Consider the following 21,329-nt stretch of genomic DNA (forward strand, 5'->3'; position numbering starts at 1 on the left):
TTAATTAGGCAATGCCATGTGGACAGAACCAGTAGCAATTTTTTTTATAAGGGCTTAGGAGATGACTTACAGAAAGGGATTTTTTTCCCCCTTTAAGCATTCTGTTTTCTGATGTTTGCACACATACACACAATCTCATTTTCTGGTAAAATATAAGACATATTTGGAGTCACACAGGTTCCCACGAGCTTGGCCCGCTAGTATATAAATAAAATATTAGGATCAATACTCATAACAGAACAAAAGCCCATGTGTTTTAAACGGGCATGAAGGAAAACATAAGAAAAGAACGAATGTCTGAGAATGGGCCAGATGTTGCATCCATGCTATTTGCTTGAGAAGGAATTGATGATTTCTTCAGTTCTCTTTTACATTAAAAAAAAACAGTAGTAACAAATGTGACACATGTATGCACATGCATGAACACACACACATGGAAAAACACAGACACACAAATTGTTATCAACAGACCCACAGAATGAAAGCATTTTCACTGGGAACATATCTGCACAGCGAATTCAGCCTGATCTGCATTTATCCTCTAGTGAAGAGCCAACATTAGCACCAACGTGCACTTGCTCCACAAATAACAATCCTAACAATCAGTAGTTATATTAACAACCACTATGCTGAATACATATATATATATATATATATATATATATATATATATATATATTGCATTTAATACAATAATCTTGGAATGTAGATTTTACTCCTTTCACCAGATGAGAAACTGAGATTCAGATAATTAGAATATCTTTTCCAACATTCCACAGCTAATCATCAATGGAGCAAACACCCAAGCTCAATCATCTGCCTCCCAAGCCTTTATCTGCCACTACTTCATCAATCTACCTCAGATTCAAGTTAGACATGTTGGAACACCCTCCACGTATCAGAGACTGCTCTGAAACAAGTTCTTCAATAGAAAGATAGATTCTCTATCTAATGCTTAAATTCATTTCAGGTGATAGCACTGAACAAAAACAAATGGTTTTAGCTGATAGAGCACAGATCACTCCTCACTTTCATTAACTGTATGTTACTAACTCACATGCCAAAACCATTCGTCATAGATTCTCATACAGAACAACTGGTCGGCCTGGCTGTGGAAATGAATATTTAGATTTCAAAAGCAAGTTGTCAACTGTGACTTTATGAAAGAGTATCAACTCCCCTTCAAGAGTTGGAATTAGCCAAGCTCCTTTAAAACTCAAAATCCCAGGGGTCCTGCTAATGGGTTACACTGGAATTCATAATGAACTTATTGATCTAGAAATGCATTCATTCATTCACTCAGCAAATATCTATGAACACTGAACATTTTCTAGACACTAAAGATAAAAGGATAAATTAAACAAATGGGTCCATATATACCCCACAGAAGATTAAAACATCATTCCATCTCTCCTTTCCCTTCCATCCACAGCTTTCTTGCAGAACCTGTCCCTGTTCAGTCCTGAAAAAGAACCCTACAAAATTCTCTGTCCCACCAATCTGAGCCAGGGTTAGTTGATCCAAGAGAAGTCAGACTATTGGCTGGTCAGAAACCAATCAAATTCTCTTTCACTGTGGATAATTTTAACCAAAAATCACACTGATGGATGCCAACCCTTCCTAAACTGAATTGCACCATGAGGTAACCCATGTATACCCAATGGAGTCCAAGCCATGGAGTCAGACAGACCTAAGTTAGAATTCTGGACACTATTAACTATGATATTATGGACAACTTCTTTAGTTTTTCACATTCCATTATATATGTTTTCAAATATATATATGAAAGGGGGAATTATAAATTCCCAAGTATTTTGTCACCTAGCTGCAATATTTTTCTAATATTATTGCATCTGACATCTTCAATAATTTTAATGTTTTTCTGGAGTATTTTCTAAAGCAAATCTCAATCATTTTATTAAATTAAATAAGTTATTTAATTTATATGAATCTCAGCTTTCTTGTTCCTTTTTTTTTTTTCAGAACTGGGGATTGCACACAGGCCCTTGCTCTTGCTAGGCAAGCACTTATTCTACTGAGCCATCTCCCTGGCCCCAACTTTTCTTGTTCATAAAACAGGAACAATGACACCTCTCCCACAGACTTTTCTCTTGCTGAGCAAACACATAGTTGCTGCCACAATCCAGCCCTGTTTCTGATGTGGAAGTACAGCCATGACAGTACAAAGCATTTTCCTCAAGGAGTTTACACTATTACAGAAAAGGCATGGATAAAATAATGCATGCACTATTGTAGAGGAAATAAAATACTATAAAGAAAATGTATGGAAATGGAGAATCACTGTTGACTTGGGGGACAGCGATAAGCAAGGAGGGCCTCTCTAAGGAGATATCAATCTGGGTAAGAAGTGCAAAGGAGGAAGCCAGATTTACCAAAGCTTGGGAGCCTCATGACATGGGCAGAAACAAAACTAGCTACATGAGAGGAGTCCTAAGTACTAAATCAGCCAATACTTCCAAAGCATTTAGCCCAGTGCCTGCTACACAGCCCATGCTCAATAAATGCTAGTCCTCCTAGAATAAGACTCTGACAGGTTAAGTCAGATGCACACTTTGGAAGCAGATCTCTTTCCTAGAGTCTCAATGGATGCTTCCATTCACTTATCATAGGCATCAATAATACCTGCTTCAGGAGGAGATACACACTTGCAGCAAACACCTGCACCACAAGCTAGGACATATACTGCACTGATTAACATCACAGATCTTGGGGTCTGACTGACCTGTCAGCTTAAATTCCAGTTCTACCAATTTGTATCTATACAAACTTTAGGCAGCCCACTGAACTTCTTTGAGCCTCAGTTTCCCCATCTTTATGATGGTAAAACAATAGGTTTCGAGGATTTCTTCTGTTGAGGCTTTACAATGCTATCCATACAAGTCGCTTAATATTATACTACTTCAGACATTTTCTATTTTTATGAACTCTGATATCTATATTTAGCTTTTTGCCTTTCACGGGTAGGAAATTTCCCCAACTTTCTAAACATATTGGGAAAGACCCCTACTGGCATTTCCAAAAATCGAGTGTGACATCTCTGGCACCGTGGTGAATACAGACAAGTGAATAGACCTCAGTGTGAGCTTCACTAACTCTTCTGAAATTCAGTGAGCGATCTCATTTTTTTATTTCTTGTAAATTTACTTAAAAATCATCCCAGGGGAGTAGGGAAGAAGGTTGGAATATAGAAGTCTGCTCTTTCTAACGCATTCTGCAACCCAAAACATCAAGTTAGCACTTGCCCTTAGTTTGGGGGAGATCTCACTTGCTCATGTTATAAAATAATGAGACATCAACCAAATGCCAAAGTTTTGTTGCATGTGTGCAGAGAAATAGAAGTATTCTGTCTGCTAATATGTACCAGAACACAGTATGTCAAGCCAGTAATGGGTCCAACTCCAATATCGACCAGGTAAATAACTTTATGTTCTTATAGATGCTGGGGGACAATTCTCGTACTCTGCCAATAGATTTCCCCAGTGAATTTTTTTCTACCTTTACCACATCATTATACTACTATATTATGCAACCTAAATTCTACCATTCCAAGATGTCAAAGACAGCATAGTGCACCAGATTTGACCCTGGAACAGAAAGGGATATGATTGAAGAAACTAGTGAAATTCAAACCATGTCTTTTTTTTTTTTTTTCAGTACCAGAATTGAACTCAAAACCCTGCACTTGCCAGGAAAGCATTTATTCTACTGAGCTATCTCCCTGGAACCATCATGTCTATAGTTAGCTAAAAAGAATTTACTAGTGCTGATTTCCTAATTCTGCCAAATGCCCTATGTAAGATGTTAACAATAAGGGAAAATGGATAAGGAGTACACTGCTCTGTGTACAATCTTAGCAACTTTTGTTTAAATAAATATTATTCCAGATGAGATTGGGCGTGTTCAGAGTGGATGGCCATAGACAATAAAATATTATTCCAAAGCAAAGTTTTACTTCATAAGTTGTGATAACACAAGTTCAAAAACACTGGCTCAGGTTTTATTCATAGCTCCTCACCCACATCTCCTATCCTGAAGACCGAATGGAAGTTGGGGTGGGAGAGGCAAAGTGTGTTCATGGAACTTAAGGACAAAATGTGCCATCAAAAGCAAACTATAATTACACAGAAGCTGAGGAGCATTTTTCAGAAAATCACTATCTCACTGGAATCTGCATCCTGTTAATCAAAGAGGTCGAGGTCCTTTTGATTATCAGCCTAAATATTTTTAGGCAATATTGCTGAATGCCTGGAAAGAACACGAACAGCATCAACTGAAGAAAAATCCATCTTTAGATTAAAAAGGCAAGTCTTGCACATCATAAGAAAAATCAACTCCAAAAATTTACTTAAAAAGGCTGATAAAAATTACCCCAAATGGGAGCTCTTTCTTCCTGCTTTGCCTCTTGCCCAAGCTATTCTCAGTCCCCCTCCCCTACTTCCAAACACCTAGTTTTCTACATTAGATGTTAGTTCTCTTATCATCTGAATCAAACATAAAAGAAAGATCAGAAAGTGGACTAGTGTCAGTATTAAGAAGTTAAAGAACTAATATAAATGTTTTTCTGTCTATAATACATAAATCAATACAAAGACAAGTCATTACAAAAAAAACCCCTATCATTACTCTTAACTACTGCATTGATACACTATATATATTAAACTTAATAATGTAAATCTATGAAATGTGTTTCTTATTTTTAATTCAGATAATCTCAAAAATGCTACGAAAAAAGGACTGGATGAATGTGACAAGATTATATAAGACTAGCAGCTAGAGCAATTTCTACAAGAACACACTGTGTGACATTACTCCCTGAGATTAACCAGGAATGTTTCAGTACAGTTCCACTCAGAAGACTATTACAAGACACCTTATACCTTTGTACAAAAGATCACAAATTATCAAGGCACAAATGTAGACCAAAGCCAAAACTCACAAATAAATCAAGATAGTCTGCCACCAGATACATGTGAATTACTATCTAGACATCCATCTCTGAGCAGTAATTTATTTTCAGCCCAAGTTTAAACAAAAGTCCCCTCTTTAAGCTGTATTCATTAATGTCTCCCTGACCTTTTGCCTGATGGAATGACGAGACTTGGGTAACTTCAATGAATCTGTTATTCCATTCGACATGATTCAAAATCATCGAGAGATTAAAACTTCAAGTGAGAACCTTACGAACAGCCACTTTCAATAGCCAAGAGCTCACTGTCATGTCAACATCTCTGCTCCATAACTGTGTTCACTCACTTATATTCGGAACCCACATACAGCTATATTCAACTTACTTTCAGTGTTGCCTGAAAGAGTATGTATTCATTTCCATCAAAACCAAACCTGAAGGGGCCAGGGAGATGGCTCAGTGGAGTAAGTGCTTCCCTGGCAAGCACAAGGGCCTGAGTTCAATCCCCAGTTCCACCAAAAAAAACCCAAAAAAAACCCAAACAAACAAGCAAACAAACCTGAGGGCCTTCCAGATAGCTCAGCAGATTAAAGTGCCTGCTGAGGCAGAAGCAGGGACTAGGGTTCGATCCCTGGCATGCGGTGCCATTCCCACCCCCACCCCTGGGGCAGGCTGAAATGTGATTGAGACTGGGCATAGTGATACACCTGTAATCCCAGTGCTTGGGAGACTAAAAACAGGAGGATCACTACAAGTCCAAGCTGTTTACTGAGACCCTGTAGACCCTGTACTAAATAAATTAAGAAAACAAACTGAACACAGCAATTGTCATGTTAGACTTGGTGTCATTTATAGCTTTTGGAATGGTGGATTTGGTTATAAACCTCCAGTTGCTTATGTAGTTTGCTCCAAAATGTGGATATTTCTGATACATTTATGGTCTGATTCATAGATAAATAATGCCAACTTATTTAATATAATACAATGAAAATATCCTATTTGGTGGTCCATTTTTCAACCCATATAAATCCTGACTTTGCTAACATACAACAGTTTCTAAAACCACAAAATATTATCACCACACAAAATCAGAGGATTCTCATCACCTATGTTAAATTCTACAGGCTTTTTCCTAGACCTGTTGATCATAAAAATTTGCTACCACACAGTCAAGACTATGATTCAGCAAATAAAACAATCATGCGACTTCCAGCGGAGCTTCAGCAAAGGACACCCAGAATAAGATGTACAGTACCAAAGCATTCTCTGTTTTCAGGAACCTCCAGCCACAACTAAATGCATCTTCTGAGTTGTCTGGCTTTTGTTATTTTAACCCAAGCCCTCCATATTAGTTTAATGTGGGGGTTACTTGAAAACATAATTACTAGGAATAACCACAGCAGTATTCAATTGTCAAAACCAAAACAATCTTATTTTTCTTCCATTCCTATTAGGCTCATTAGTCAGAACATTAGCTCCACAATGTATGTTGTGTATACAGATCTTTGAAGGAGGAAAAAATCTTTGGGAGTACACCAAGATCCTCATATATGCTCTGGCTGCTTAAAAATACCTATTGAAAAGCAGTAGTAAAAGCAGCTCTTTGGGGCCAGGGAGATGGCTCAGTAGAATAAGCGCTTCCCTGGCAAGTACAAGGGCCTGAGTTCAATCCCCAATTCTGAAAAAAAAAAAAAAAAGGAAAGCAAGCAGCTCTTTCCCCACTGGCAGAATAATGGAACCAAATTTGCTACTGCTGAATCCTGCATGCTTATTCGAAACCATCAAGACCACAAGTCAATACCTGCCCCCCTACACACACACACACACACACACACACACACACACACACACACACAGTGTTTTGTGCATTGTTTTTATAAAACTGTAGTTTTAATCTTTTGAATTTGTATTTCATTGAAAACAGCCTGAATCTTAAAAGTATCAACTGGTCTACCTCAGGAGTCAGATGATTAAGTTAATGGACCATTGTCTAACAGGTGATGATCAAAATAAACCAACAAAATAAAGCTAGGACTGAGTACCCAACCACAATTAACAAACCAAGAGGGCCATAAGTTAATAGATTGATCAAGTTGTCTTCTAGTTAACAGAAAAGCCAAACATAAATCAACAAAGAAGATCCTTACTTCACAGAAAACAACCACATGAAATCTGATCATGCCAACCTCAGTCTCATATAGAAAAGAGAAAATAAAATATCTAACTCATCCACAGGAAGAAGCTTTTAACTGACTCAAACATACACCATGAAATTTTTCCAAGTACCCACTGTACATGTCACCATGTGGGACTAGAAATGATCCCCAGAGCTGTACTTACGTAGATTGTTTATGGGGGCTCTCGTGTCCATGTTCTCATAGTGCTGGACATGAACAACAATGTTAAGGTCTCTCTCCATGTGATCAGTGTTGCAGTGGCCCTGTGGCCGCATGACATCTGCAAGTGCCCTGAAAGGAGAAAGAATTGGAATCTGTCAAATCTAAGCACAATAGCGTGCACCTGCCATGGGCTAAGCAGTGTCCTTGTGCACAAAAGACAAAGTCATTTCCCCCATGGAGGCCTTATTCCATGTGAGAGTAGGACAGAAAAACACAGATAATCAATAAACAAAAATATTTCAATCACAGATTACATAATGACTTCACATAGACTCATTCATAATCTCGTCACAACAGCTATGTGATAACAGTATTGTCTACCCTATAAACTGGGTTAATGACAAATATATGTATCTTTTCTCCACAGATTAAGTTCTTCCTCTATGTCTAACACGGAAGCCAATACTTCATGTATAGCAATGGCCAAACATTAGTAGCAGCAGCTAACATTTGGTGAGTACTTACTATAAACCAGTCACTATGCTAATCATATTACGTCTTAACAAAGCAAACACTTCATAAAAATTATTACTTGTTTACAGATGAGAAAACAAAGGCTCATATGGGTGAATAAACCTGCTCAAAGTCACACTGCTAGAAAGTTGTGGTACAACAATTTGAACTAATCTGTTATTTTTGTTTTTAAGAAGGAAACAAAATTCAAACTGTAACAATGACCTTCACAATTAGATGTAAGCTTACTAGTTCATTGTTTGCATATAAAACAGAGAAAGGCAATCGTCAAACAGGTAACACAACGTAAGATCAGGCTCATCAATAGATTGTTCCATGTTAGCCTTTATCATGTGTTTAAACATATTAATGTCCTTAAAAGGTATATGACATGGTAGATATTATTATCCTTTGCTTTACGTAAATGGTGTTTTAAACCATATACCTGGGTGTTTCTTCTGTTGTTTATGCAATATGAGACTCAGTTATGTTTCTGAATGTGAATTTCTTTCATCTCTCAAAACTACTGCATAGTATCTTGTATGCAGTTCCAAAATTTCACTCACCTGCAAAGATGACAGTCTCCACATGCAACAACTAGTAAGGTGGATGGACCACCCAATCAGAATGGATGCCAGCTACAAACATCAGCTGCTTCATTACAATCCTGTAGACCATCAGCTCTGCTTATCACTTCCCTGACTATGGGCATCTAGAAGGGTCAACACTTCCCTGAACCCTGTGACCACACACCAGTTTACAGGACTCCTCTTCAATCAGAGAGTAATTTTCCCAGGCTATGTACCCACAAGTGATCCTGCCATATTTTAGATTATACCTAGATGTCCCCAGTGAACCAGCACCCTCTGAATCCACATATAGGAAGACAGAGAAGAAAAATGAACTCTTTGGGGGGAGCCTCAGACAAACCACCTATGAGCTTTGCAGCCCCAGCCTCTCTGAAGAAATCCACCCCACTATAGCAGTGAATCACACCATGGGCTGTGAACCAGTGGCATCTGCAGCTCCAGGAACTTGATGGAAATTTCTCTATCCATGGAGAACCACTGAGTCAGAAACCCCAGAAGATGCCCAGGGCCCATGAAGGGCATCTTCCTAAACCCTCCAGGTGTGACTGCTGTATATACAAGTTTGAGACTATGCTAGGACAGTAGAGGTCCTGTACTTCAGGGCATTCTTAACCATGGTGCAATAATATTGTAGGGCAAGAACCACAGCTGGTGAGAAGTCTCAGGGGTGAAAGAAACCTAGGAGAGCACAGTAAGAGTCCCACATGAGTTGGAGAAAAAAAAGAGTCCACCAAGAAATGGAGAATAAAACAGTTCAATCAGTTGTTCATTCCACAAGTATTTATTGTCTACTATGTGCTGTGTATGATACAAGGCCCAGGGATACAGCAGGGCACAACAGATGAACGAGGTCGCTGCCTTCCTGGAGCTTATATTCTATGGGAGAGAATAAAAAATAAACAAGTTAAATAAATAAACCAGGGATGGAAATAAACAAGCAAACAAAGAGTAATGCAGTCAAGAAAGACTTATGCATAAGCAGCATTTTTCACAACATCAAAAAGTAAAAACAATCCAAATCTCCATTAACATGAATGATCACAAAAGGAACATTATGAAATGGGATATTATTCAGTCGTGAAAATGAATGAATCCTTGACACCAGCTACCATATAAATGGAACTTGAAAACATTGTACCAAGTAAAAGAAGCAAGACACAAAAAGCTGCATAATGGAGCATGATCAAAATATACAATGAACATTTAAATTTAAAAATTTATTACACTAAGTGACACATTGCCATTACTTCCCCTAAAAATACTCTCACTTGCTTGGGTCATGCCTATTCTGTTGTCTTGCCACTTCCTGAAGAAATTCTACAAGTTCACCTTCCTGGGTGTCTTCACAGGGTGTGATCAAAACTATGGTGAAGACTGCTACCCAGGAGCATCTGATAATAATATTACAATGTGTTTTCATCCACTTCATTCACTGGATCTGGCATCATGGGACTTCTGGATAAAACCAAAATGGCCACACAAAGTGAATATTTTGAGTTAGCTTCAATAAATTGAGGCAGCCGCAAGAGCACAGCTTTTTGTGACACCAACAAAGGACCTCTAGAACTATTTCAGAAAATGGCAGAGCAATATGAGGGAGTATTTTGAGGGAGACTAATGGCAATGTGGCTCTTACTGTAATGAATTTTTTAATTTAAACATTAACCATATTTTTATCATACCCCATAGTATGATTCTATGTATAGCAAATATCTAGAATGTGCAGTTCTGTAAAGAGAGAAAGTGTGGTGGAAGTTGTCAGAGGCTGGGGGTGGGAGGCAGGGATGGGAAGTGACTGCTAATAGATATGAGGAGGTTCTTTTTTAGGGTGATGAAACATTATTAAAATTAGATAGTAGATTGGAGGCAAATAGCGATGCTGAGTGCACAATGTTGTGAATATAATAAAAATCACTGAATCATATTTTTAAAACTTCTAAATAGAGATGCTGTGGTCAGAAAAAGATTCCATGAAGTGATAACATTTGAGAGAGAAATTAGAAGGAACTGGTCTTGGGATGTTAGTTTGGGTCTGGGGTGTCTACCCAAGGTCCGTGTGTTAAAGCCCTTGTCCCCCACTTGGCACATTTGAGGGTGGTGGCACCTTCTGGAGGTGCAGGCCAGAGGGAGATCTTTGGGCCATGGAGTGACATGGCCTTGGAGAGGATTAGGAAGCCTGGTCTCTTTCTCTCTTGTTTTGTTTCCCTGGCCATGAAATGAGTGGCTTTGATTCATTATATGCTTCTACCAAAATGTGCTGCCTTCCACAGCTCACACATAGCTGGGCCAGCTGTTCATGGACTAAAACCTTCACAAATGTGAGCCCAAATGACCTTTTTCTCTGCAAAAGTTGATGGTTTCAGGCATTTCTGATAGTGACAGGAAGCTAACACGCGTGGAGATGGGGTAATGAACATTCCAGGCATGACAAATAGGAAGTGCAAAGGCCCTGAGGCAGGAAAGAGGTTAGATATTTCAAGAATAAGCAAGAAGGCCAATAAAGCTGAAAGAGGGCAAATTAAAAGGTGTGGATTATCATAAGTCATTTTAGGGAGTGACAAACTTCCCCGGTTAACTCAGCTAATCAGTGGAAAGACTGAGTGGAGTTGCAGTCCTGCATATCTTTGAAATCAAAGTTCCAGCTCCTTCCTACCTCTGTGCAGCAAGCAGGGTCTGAAACTCAAGGGAGCTGCAGGGAAGGGAAGTTGTGAGACAAAGGACAGGGGCCTTCCAAACCTAACTTGCCTTTTTCACTTCTAAACAGGTTCTTCATCCTGAGCTTCAAGGGATCGCTGAATTCCTCTGTAATTGAATGGAAAATTTGTTTGTGCATTTTTCTTGAGTAGGAAGTCATAGCTTTCATCATAGTTCCCAAGGGTTTACCCCAAAATTCCAAAATATTTCAGCCTTCAAGAAGATAGTAAAGGAAGGAGTCACAATGGCCACCATGAACTTAGACAGCACTGCCATCTGCAGATGCCCTGAGCTGCTCTTGAATGCTCAAAATTATGAAATCCCAGCTTCAAAGCCCAAGGCCACTTTTCTCCAAGGCCACCATTCCCCAAACATGCAGTAGAGATAAGGATTCTTAGAGACCTCCACTTGCTGGATAAGGAGTCTCCAAAGCATGAAGATTTGGCATGGAAAAGGAAATGCTAGGACTTAGGTGTATGTTCTCCAGTTATTAAAAATGAGAAATCAATTAAATGACATCAATTGATGTTAACATCTATATGTGGAACACCTGCATCAGATGACAGGAACCTTGAATTAAGGTGCTGGCACCACCCTCGTTGGGATATCTGGTCTGTTTTACAGATGTACGTACCCCTCAAAATGGACGTACAGATTAAACTGTCTACTTTCAACAGTATTAACCATCACCAGACAGACACATGGCTTCAAAAATAGCCCCTTGTCAAAATCACTGGCAAAGCAAGCACAAGAAAACACAACACACTCTCCTCTCCAGCGCTTCTCAAAAGGTTAAAATCATGATGATCTGCTCAGATGTAAGTGCTGTCAGCCAAAAATAATTGAAACTCTCATGAGGGATATTCAAAATAGTCTTATTTATTAATGAGCAATGTGACTCGCCACATACATTATGCTTTGATATTTTAACTACTGAAAGTAGGAAGTCATTACAACTAGGAAGAGACTTTAAAAGTGTTTATTTTACCTTCATTTCAGTTTTAAAATTCCACACTTCTGCTTTATAACTTACCTAGTGATTGTTCATGGATCCATGCATGTGTTCTTAGTGAAACAAATGTGCAAATATTGGGATACACAGTAAAAACATTTTTAATTAGAAATGTATTAAGGGCTGGCCAGATAGTTCAGCAGATTAAAGCACCTGCTTAGGCAGACGCAGGGGGTGGGGTTCAATCCCACAGTGTGCCATGCTGGCCCCGCCCCCAGGGAGCGCTGAGACATCAATTGAGACTGGATGTATTCCCAGTGCTTGGGAGGCTGAGAACAGGAAAATCACTGAGTTTGATCTGTGTAATGAGACCCTGTAGGCCCTACACTAAATACATAAAAAAAGAAACATCTAAAAAAATGTAATGAATGAGTTAATGGGAAGAACCAATTATGACACAAACCAAAAATCTACGGATTTGACATGTTTGTGCCACACGGTTTAGATGCTTCTGAAGTGTTGACATGTATTCAGATGACCTGGAGACCTTGTTAAATTACACATTCTGATCTAAAAATCTGAAGTGGTACCTGAGATTCCTCTCAAGCCTCCAAATGATGAAGGTGTTCTGGTCCCCAAGCCTCACTCTCTAAGTGTCAAGCTCCTAAGGGAGCAATGATGACAAGTGTCACATGTTATCGACTGGCCACCTGTGCCCAGATATCTGATCAACATTCTGGATACTTATGTTTCTCATCATGCTGCATGTGATTAACATTAAAATGGTAAAGTGAGTGAAGCAGCCCACCGGCCTCATGTGAGTGGGCCTCATTCAATCTCTTGAATGTTAGATAGACCAACAGATGACCCCTCTCTAAATCAGTGAGAATTCTCCTACTTGACAACCTCAGAATTAGGACACAGGCTTATTAAGGTTCTGCAGCAGCCTGCCTGGCAGCCTTCAGCCTTGAACTGAGACACTAGCCCTGTGGATTTTAGACTTGCTGACTCCTTATAATAAATCTCCAGGTACATGGGTTCTATTTTGCTGGAGAACCCTGCCTAATACAAGAACCATATTGGAAAAGCTACACTTTGATTTTCTGAAATCCCTTAACCCAGTTCAAGACAATGACGTTGACACATTATCATTTTTGAAGATGAAAATGACTGAATATTGGCATTTCATAAGGTGCAACTTAGTTTCAACTTAGGTGTACATTTCCTTGTGAGTTACCTATCTCCTAGTATCACTGTGGGGGTAGGGTTCACATCTATACCATTCACCATTCTCATTAATGCCAGCACAGTACTAAGCATAAGATAGTTTAATAAATACCTATCAGGGGCTGGGGAGATGGCTCAGTGGAGTAAGTGCTTCCCTGGCAAGCGCAAGGGCCTGAGTTCAATCCCCGGTTCCACCAAAATAAATAAATAAATACCTATCAAATGTATGAGTGAATGAATGGAGAGGGGGTTAGTTTACTATGCCAAGCAAACCAGGATACAAAAAGAATCAAACTTTTCACTGTTCTAAGGACTCAAGAATACAGCTGTGGGGCCAACCAGATAGCTCAGCAAACTAAAGCACTTGCTTAGGCAGAGTGCAATGACCGGGATTCAATCCTCAGCATGCCATGCTGGCCTTGCCCCTAGGGCACACTGAGATAGCAAATGAGACTGGACATGGTGGCATGTGCCTGTAATCCAAGCACTTGGGAGGCTAAGAAAAGGAGGATCAGTACAAGTCCAATCTATGTAGTGAGACCCTGTAGAATAAATACATAAATTTGGGTTTTTTTTTAAAAAAAAAAAAAAAAAAAGGATATAGCTGTGATGTGGAAGCAACTGTCACTGTCCCTGCATCACTTATTTTGAATTATACTAGAAGACAGACAGTATTCTCGTAAAGCAATAAACTAGTAGCTTTAGACCATAACACAAAATGAAGTAAAAAAACAAAACACTGAGGGATGGGCTGGAGTGTGCGCAGAAGAAGGGGCCCAGTTGATCAGGGAGGGCTCTGGCAGCCGAAGCCCGAAGGATGAGGTCAAAATCGCTGGAAGAGAATCTGAGCCAACACAGTAGCCCTAGTGTGATAATGAACTCGGCCTGTCTGAATGCACAAAAAAGAAACCATTGCGCTGCTTTTCTTTCAGCCACAGTGTACAAACATGAGAGCCCATTATTCCTAGAATTGCAAGTCCCAGGCCCTTGAATCAAAACCTCTAGGGGTCCCAAATGTTCAAAACATATCCTGAATTTTAAATACACGAATAGAATTCCTGAGCACTGCCTCTTGCACAAGCAGCAGCATTGACTTTTTCAGAATGTGTGGTGGTGGGCACGAGTTAGCTTTCTAGAATAGTGATTACAGAGGGGCAGACATGTCAGAGCTTGTCACACTGTATACTCAAACTGTGCGCGTTTTATCATGTAACTTATACATTAATAAAGTATATTTGTAAAATGCAAAGTCTTAGTCCCCCCAAGAGAAGTAAACATATCCTGCAGGAAAAACAATTTAGGGAACTTCCATGGCCAATTGCATGTGTATGCATGGGCTTCTCTAGGTTGGGAAACTGGTCAAAGCCACTGGATAATCACAGATGTGTGGAAAGGTAGCGGTCCAGGAGGAAAACTGGAAGACAGAAGGCAAGTGAAAGGTGGATAGTTGTCATTTGATGCCATTTCTTTGTGAGAAGTCCCATGACACTATGCAATTTGTCACCTAGATTTTTGTTTCTGTTTGTGGGCAAAATCATAGCATGTGTTCCCTGCTAACTTCAAGAGTAGAGAGCTTCAATCATGTTTCTGCCCTCAAGGTCACTTCTCACCAATGAATCCACCAAGAGATGTGGCCCTGTCAGGGACAGATGCAGAAAACATTCCTAGACTTGATCACACGGTGGTTCCTTGAACTGGCCCTTGAGCACATGCTGTGGTTCGCAGGCCATCAAGCACTTCTTTGTGATCTGAGAAGACTGGAAGTCCTGCAGGATTGGGTACAAAGTCAGGGCAGCCTAGTGGTCAAGGACCTGTGCCCTGCCTCGCACTGCCTGGGTTTGAAGTGAGACTCTTCCACTCACTAGGAGCTTGTTCATCCTCCTGGAAAGCAATCTGTGCTTCTGCAAATGGCACACAGTCATGGAGCCTACCTCATGGGGGAGGGGTGTGAAGTTACATGAGAATTTACACATAAGCTTATGGCAAGATTGCAAATCCAGCAAAGATTCTTCGACATCACCTAGACAACACTGTGCAATGCATTTCATCTAGTCATGCACCAGCCTTTCTTCCTATTTTGAACCTGCCAACCTCTCCTACTCAGATTCAAAAGTCAGTCCAGAAAGGGTAAGAGCCTTGGCCAGTGTCACAGCACTGAGCACCAAGAATAAGACTACAACATCACTCTCCTCAGAAGACTAGAACTAGAAAATTTCACTAAAATTACAAGAAAGGTAGCTCTGAGCAAGGACCACATGACAGTTCTCATGGTAAGTGTTTTCCCCAACTGATCCTCAGTGAATGGCCAACCTACAGTAAGTTTAGTCTGGGAGAGGTGAAGCAACCTTTCCAGGGTCAAACAGCTATTAAACAACTGAACTAGAACTAAACCTCAGGGAGTATAAGAGAAGCCCACACCATTCAGACAGCCTGACCAACTCTCCAGGATCTGTAGGTGACAACTAAGTGAACAGGTGGGTGTGAGTGATAGAGACAACTCAAGAGCTTCCAAAAGGGAAAGTTACCCTTTTGCCACACCAACAACTGCCCTGTGAAAATGCAGATACAATGTCACTACACCTGCCAAATTCTTAAAAGAGATCAGAAACTAGGGTTTCTGTTTGAAATCTCCCAAGTTTTAAAATTGGCAAAAAAGAAATAAATAAATAAACACTGGCAACCAATTCTAAATTGGTTTTAAAACACCATGCATCTTAGAGACTGAAGAGATTTTACAGTTAAATGCAATACGTCTTGATTGAATCCTGATTTGATTTTTTTCTTTTCTTTTTTTTTTCCAGAACTGGGGATTGAACTCAGGCCCTTGCACTTGCCAGGCAAGCGCTTATTCTACTGAACAATCTTCCTGGCCCCTGGATCCTGATTTGAAAACTCAAACACTAAAATATATTTCTAGAATGACTGGAAAATCAGACATGTTGCATATTCGACAATAGTATGTATTCTTTCAATAGTATAGTATTCTTTCTTGGATATGGTCATGGGAGTGGATGGTAAAATGTTCTCATTCTTAGGACAGCCATGCTTAAGTGTTAAGGTACCAAGTGTCATATCTGTGATTCATTTTCAAATGTTTCAGCCAAAAGGAAAAATAAGGGAAAAGAGTTGGGACAGAGACAGAAAGAAAAACAAAAGAAAAAATACATACGGAGAGCATGAAAGCAATAAAAAAATGACAATGACAGAATACCAATAGTTGTGGAACTGAGGTTAGTTAAGCCAGAAATAGTGGCATACACCTGTAAGCCTAGGGACCCAAGAGGCTGAGGCAGGAGGCTTGGCAAGTTTGTAGCCAGCCTGGACAACTTGGCAAGACTCCATAGCAAAATAAAATATGAAAGAGTTGCATATATAGCTCAATAATAAGGCACCCCTGGGCTAAACTCAAGTAACACCACAAAAATGAGATTATCAGTTTCCAAGTGGGGATAATTTTGCCCCTCTGTTCTGTCTGGCAATATCTGGGAACATTTTTACTATCACATGTGAGATACAGAGTACAGGGTGCATACTGCTGGCATCTACTGGGTAGAGGCCAGGGATGCTGTTAAACATCCCCTGATGTGTAAGATAGTCCCTTGAAACAGAAGACTACCAAGCCCCAGATGTCAAAAGTGCCAAATTTAAAAGGCCTTGACTTACATGAAGGATGTATTTGAATTTTTTTATCATCTTTTAAGCTTTTTGTATGTTTTAAATTTTTCACAATAAAAAATTACAGAAAAAAATACTCAAATAGTAGTACCTTGCCGACCCAATAAAATATACCATCATACTTTAATAGCCTTTTCAGTCACTTCTCCCAGTGAACAGTGGTTGCCTATGAGTACTGTCACAGCTGCTGGCTGGACATCTGTGCAGTTGTTACAAGACTGCATGTAAGCCCCCACCTTCAGGAATAGCATCCTCCTTTTCTCAGTTCTCATCATCTCAGAAGGAAGAAGACCATATACCCCGGCCTCTGTGCCTGTACACTCACACACTAGATGCCTCTTCTGGAAAACACAGATTTACTGGGCAGCAAGGTAAATTGCGTAGGGGGAGCACACATAGCCCACATCCTTGAAGAGATGGTGTTTTTAGGTAGAAGAGAACAAACTCCCTTTTAACATATGCCACAGCTCCAGACAAAAATTAAAGGCCCGGGGCCAGCAGGTTAATTTTCTCTGGAGATGCCGTGCCCCACAGCAGCCTCTCCGATGCCAGGCTGGGTGGGCCACCCTCCATCAGAGCATCCCTTAGCACCATCAGGCAAAAGCTGTGAGCCAACTGCCACTCTGGGACTCCAAAAGATGAGCTTCAAAAGCAGGGCATGATGCATGATGCAGGGAAACTGGGGAAGCCCAAGAGTCACAGAAAGGTTATATCCAAGGAGAAAACAAGCAAGCACCAGAATGTGAGTAAGAGTCACATTGGCCTTTCTCCTTTCTCTAGTATTAAGTGATCTCTTGACTGTGAAATCATCCCAAATCCAAGCCCAGTGTCTCCCCAAAGTGTAGATCACTTTATCTGAAAGTAACCCAAGGGGGTTGTGAAAAGTTGATTTCTGGAGCCCCCTCCAAACCTAGTGATTCAGAATCTCTGTGGATAAAACTCAAGAACCTGTGTCTGAGGAAGCTCCCCCAGATTGTGGGGTTGGCTCTGAAAACATTTCCCCCAGGTACAAAGGGAAACCAGGGAACTAGAGACTGCACAATTTTCTATGTGACTTTGGGCAAACCACCCGACCTGTACCATGATTTTCTCATACAGAAATGATAATTAAAATAGCACCTGTCTCATAGGGTAGTTGTGAGAATGAGCATTTCACACACACACACTCCCCTCTGGTACAGTGCCTGGCACCCAACTCTATGCTCAGCAGGTGTTAGTGAGTTCTTTTTCCTTAGTACTGGCTGGTTGAACATTAGAATCACCTGGAGAGCTTTCAAACTACAGATGGTAAATTCTGATTTAAGCAGTCAAGAGTGGAGGCCCTCTAAGCATTAGAGGTGACCCCAAACAGCAGCCGAGTTGAAAATCATCACTTAGAAGCTTCTAGGAGGAAAAAAAAAAAATCAACCTTTTTCTCTTTTCAGGTGTATGCATTTCCACTCCACTCTGGAATTTATACATGTAGAGCATTGCTGAGGAGCTGCTCTGCCCAGAACTGGGTACCCCTAGGTGAGAGGGTGCTTCCAAGGAGACTTTCCCTGGTACATGCAGAACCGGTTAGCTGGAGTCATCTTTCTCCCCAACAGCCTGCCAAGGACAGAACTAGGAAGTCGGGCCCTCCCTCTCCCTGAAATGTGAGTGGAGAGCTGTCTCTCCAGGACACCTAGATTAAAGTGGCCTTGAACCCTGTCCGGGTTTCTCCCAGTGTCCCACGGAGGTCCTTTCCCCACCACACCACCTCTGCGCAGATCAAGGAGCCTTCCAGGTGGCGATGTCTGAGGGAGTTAAGGCAACACTGCAAGGCATCCTACCTGGCTCTGAGAACCGTCTCCCCACAGAGCAACCTGGCTGCCGCAGTCCCGCATCATTGCTCACCTCCACCTGAATGCAGACCCCGGTGTCACTGGGGACTGAACTCAGGATCGAGATGTGATCCTGCTTCATGGTAGGGTTGGGAACAGGGCGCTAGGGTTGTAGGAGGTGGGCGGGGCAAGCGCCTTACCCCTTTAGTAGGTCAAGGTTTTTTGAGCCCTTAGAACGTACTTCTGTACCTCGGGACCTCACCACCACCCACAAAACCTTCCTCACCTCTTCCCTACAAATCCTTCCCTCTGGGAGAAAAAAAAAAATCATCGGATACTATGGGTATAAATAGAAAATAATTACTAGTGAGGTGGTGATGTTCCTTTGACTATTTTTGGTGGGTCTCTTTGTTCAGATCTTTTAGGCATGCACACGGAGCACATGCATTCACACGCGCGCACACGCACACACACAGGCCCCCAGCGGAGGTGTGTGGGGGAAGAGATGAGGACACAGCGACTTCTCTGCCCAGCCTCGGAAAGAGACAGTTAAGGCTTAGCCCCAGCCACCTAGCTACTCGGGCCGCTCCTTGAATCCCGTCCATCCAGACTTCGCACTAAGCCCTGGCTACTTCGCTGCCCCTTTCCCCGGCCTAGTTGTGTGCTCAGGGCTGCACCTCCAAAGTTACTGACTTGTGCGACTCAATTTAAAGACTTTTGAAGAAAGAAAAAAGAAAAAGGCAGATAGCTCCATTAACCCTCAAATGCCTTCTTCCATCTGCAGCGACTTGCCCGTGCTGGGACTTGCATAATGAATATAGCAAACGGGAAAGTTGAGATATCTGTGTACTTAGGCAGTGAAGTCGCGCGTAATAGGGCTTCAGGGACCTTAGCGCCAGCTGGGTAAAGGGACAGAGCTCAGTGATGGCCGCTGCCTCGGGCGGGGAGAGGTGGTGGCAGGAGAAAGGGACTAAGGGGATAAAAGAACAGAGGACGCTTAAGTCCCAAACCTAGAGACCTCCACGCTGGAGCTGGAGCGGTCGATGGGAACAAGGGTGTGTTCTCGCCTTGCTTCCCTCGGCCCCTCCTTCGCCTCTTGCTAGTCGTACGGCACTCACTCCTTCCCTCGCTCCCTCCCCTCTCACACACGCGCTTGCGGGCTCACACACGCCCCCTTCCCGGTTGGGTTCGCCTGCCTCTGTTTACCTAAAGGGTAGCATCTGGAATCCGAGGGATGCTATGACTCCCTCTTCAAAACCCAAGACTCCAAAAACGGGGGATCCACTCCTCCGTGCCTCAAGTCCGGCTCAGTCACTGGCGGCAGGGGCGGCAAGAGGGCGGAGGTTCAGAGACCCTCTCCACACCACCGGGACCCCCACCTGTGCCGTGCCCGGGGCCCCTTCTCCACACGCGAAACCAAAGTTGGCTTTCTGGGTGACATCCCGCTGCGAAGAGTCGGGGGTGGGGGGTGAGGGGACAGGGACAGCTGGGTCCAGCTGAGGATGCAGAGAAGGGAAAGTGAAGCCAGAGGGGAGGGCGAGGGGAGGCAGCCCACCTGGACATGTGCTCCCTTTGGGGCCGGTGTGCTTTCTCCAACCCCAGCTTGGTGAAGATACCCACGAGCACCATGACAGCCACCACCCCGCAGATGATGTAGACAATCAGGTTGGTCTTGTCCTTGGTGGGGTCGTGCAGGGGGTCGTCCTTGCGCGCGGGGGGCTTGCCGGTGTTGAGCCAGAGCGGCGTGTCGTAGTTGGTGCAGGTGCTTTGGTTCAGTCGCCTCTTCTTAAATGTGCAGCAGAACCGGAAGCCACAAGTCCCGCAGCAGAAGATGAAGTCGCCCGAGCTGCAGTTGAACGGCGGGTCCCACTGGCCCATAACATCGAAGTAGCCCCGACAGAAGTCCGGCGTGGGCGCCCGAGTCGGGGGCGCGTCCGAGACCCCGGCGCCCTCACCGACCTCTCCAGAGGCGGCCCCGGAGCGATTAACCCCCGTAAGCACCAACACGCCGCCCAGTTGCGCCAGTTGCCCGTGCCCGGTTCGCTCCTGCGCCCGGCACACGCGGGCGCACAGCTCGGTGAGAAAGCAGCCAAGGAGCAGCCGAAGGACGCGGCGCATCCTGTCTCCCAGCCCAGGCTCGACCGCTCGGCCGCTGCTGGCGCTGCTGCAGCCGCCTCTCGAGGCGCGGCCGAAGCTGCCGAGGCTGCTGCCGGGGGCTGCGAGCCGCCGCGGGCTGCACATGCAGGGAGCGGCGCGGGGCGCTCGGTGGTCGGCGGCCACTGCGCTCGGCTCAGCCTGCGTTCGCCTCCAGCGCGCCCCGCCGCGAGGGGCCGGCCGGGGAGGAGCGCGCCAGGCCGGGTGGGGGGAGGAGGAGCGGGGGCAAGCGCAGGGTGCAGGTCCGGCCGGCCACTGGGGGAGGCGGGGGCGGAAAGCAGGGGAGAGTCGTTCTGTGCGCACCTCCCCTCCGCCTGCGGCTCGGGACTAGCCGCCCCGCGTCCGCTTGCAGGATCCTCTCGCCTCTCCAGCTCGCCAAGTGCGCTGGAGAAAGCAAAGCGACACTTGTGGAATGAAGGGAGGGCAGGAGAGATGGGGGAGGGGGAGGAGGGCGGG

General features: G+C 43.0%; 1 protein-coding gene across 1 annotated transcript in view; it reads right to left on the reverse strand.

Moving 5' to 3' along the window:
• Nucleotides 1-21,093, reverse strand: part of Shisa9 (shisa family member 9) — a 321,503-nt gene extending 300,410 nt beyond the window's left edge. The window contains exons 1-2 of the mRNA XM_004644223.2: nucleotides 20,275-21,093; nucleotides 7,268-7,395 (exon numbers count right to left, since the gene is read on the reverse strand). Of these exons, the coding sequence (XP_004644280.2) occupies nucleotides 7,268-7,395; nucleotides 20,275-20,960 (814 nt within the window). The 5' untranslated portion in view covers nucleotides 20,961-21,093. The remainder of the gene's footprint in view (nucleotides 1-7,267; nucleotides 7,396-20,274) is intronic.
• Nucleotides 21,094-21,329: the final 236 nt, after the last annotated feature.

Source organism: Octodon degus, unplaced genomic scaffold, assembly GCF_000260255.1.
Source record: "Octodon degus isolate 3935 unplaced genomic scaffold, OctDeg1.0 scaffold00195, whole genome shotgun sequence".
NCBI lineage: Eukaryota > Metazoa > Chordata > Mammalia > Rodentia > Octodontidae > Octodon > Octodon degus.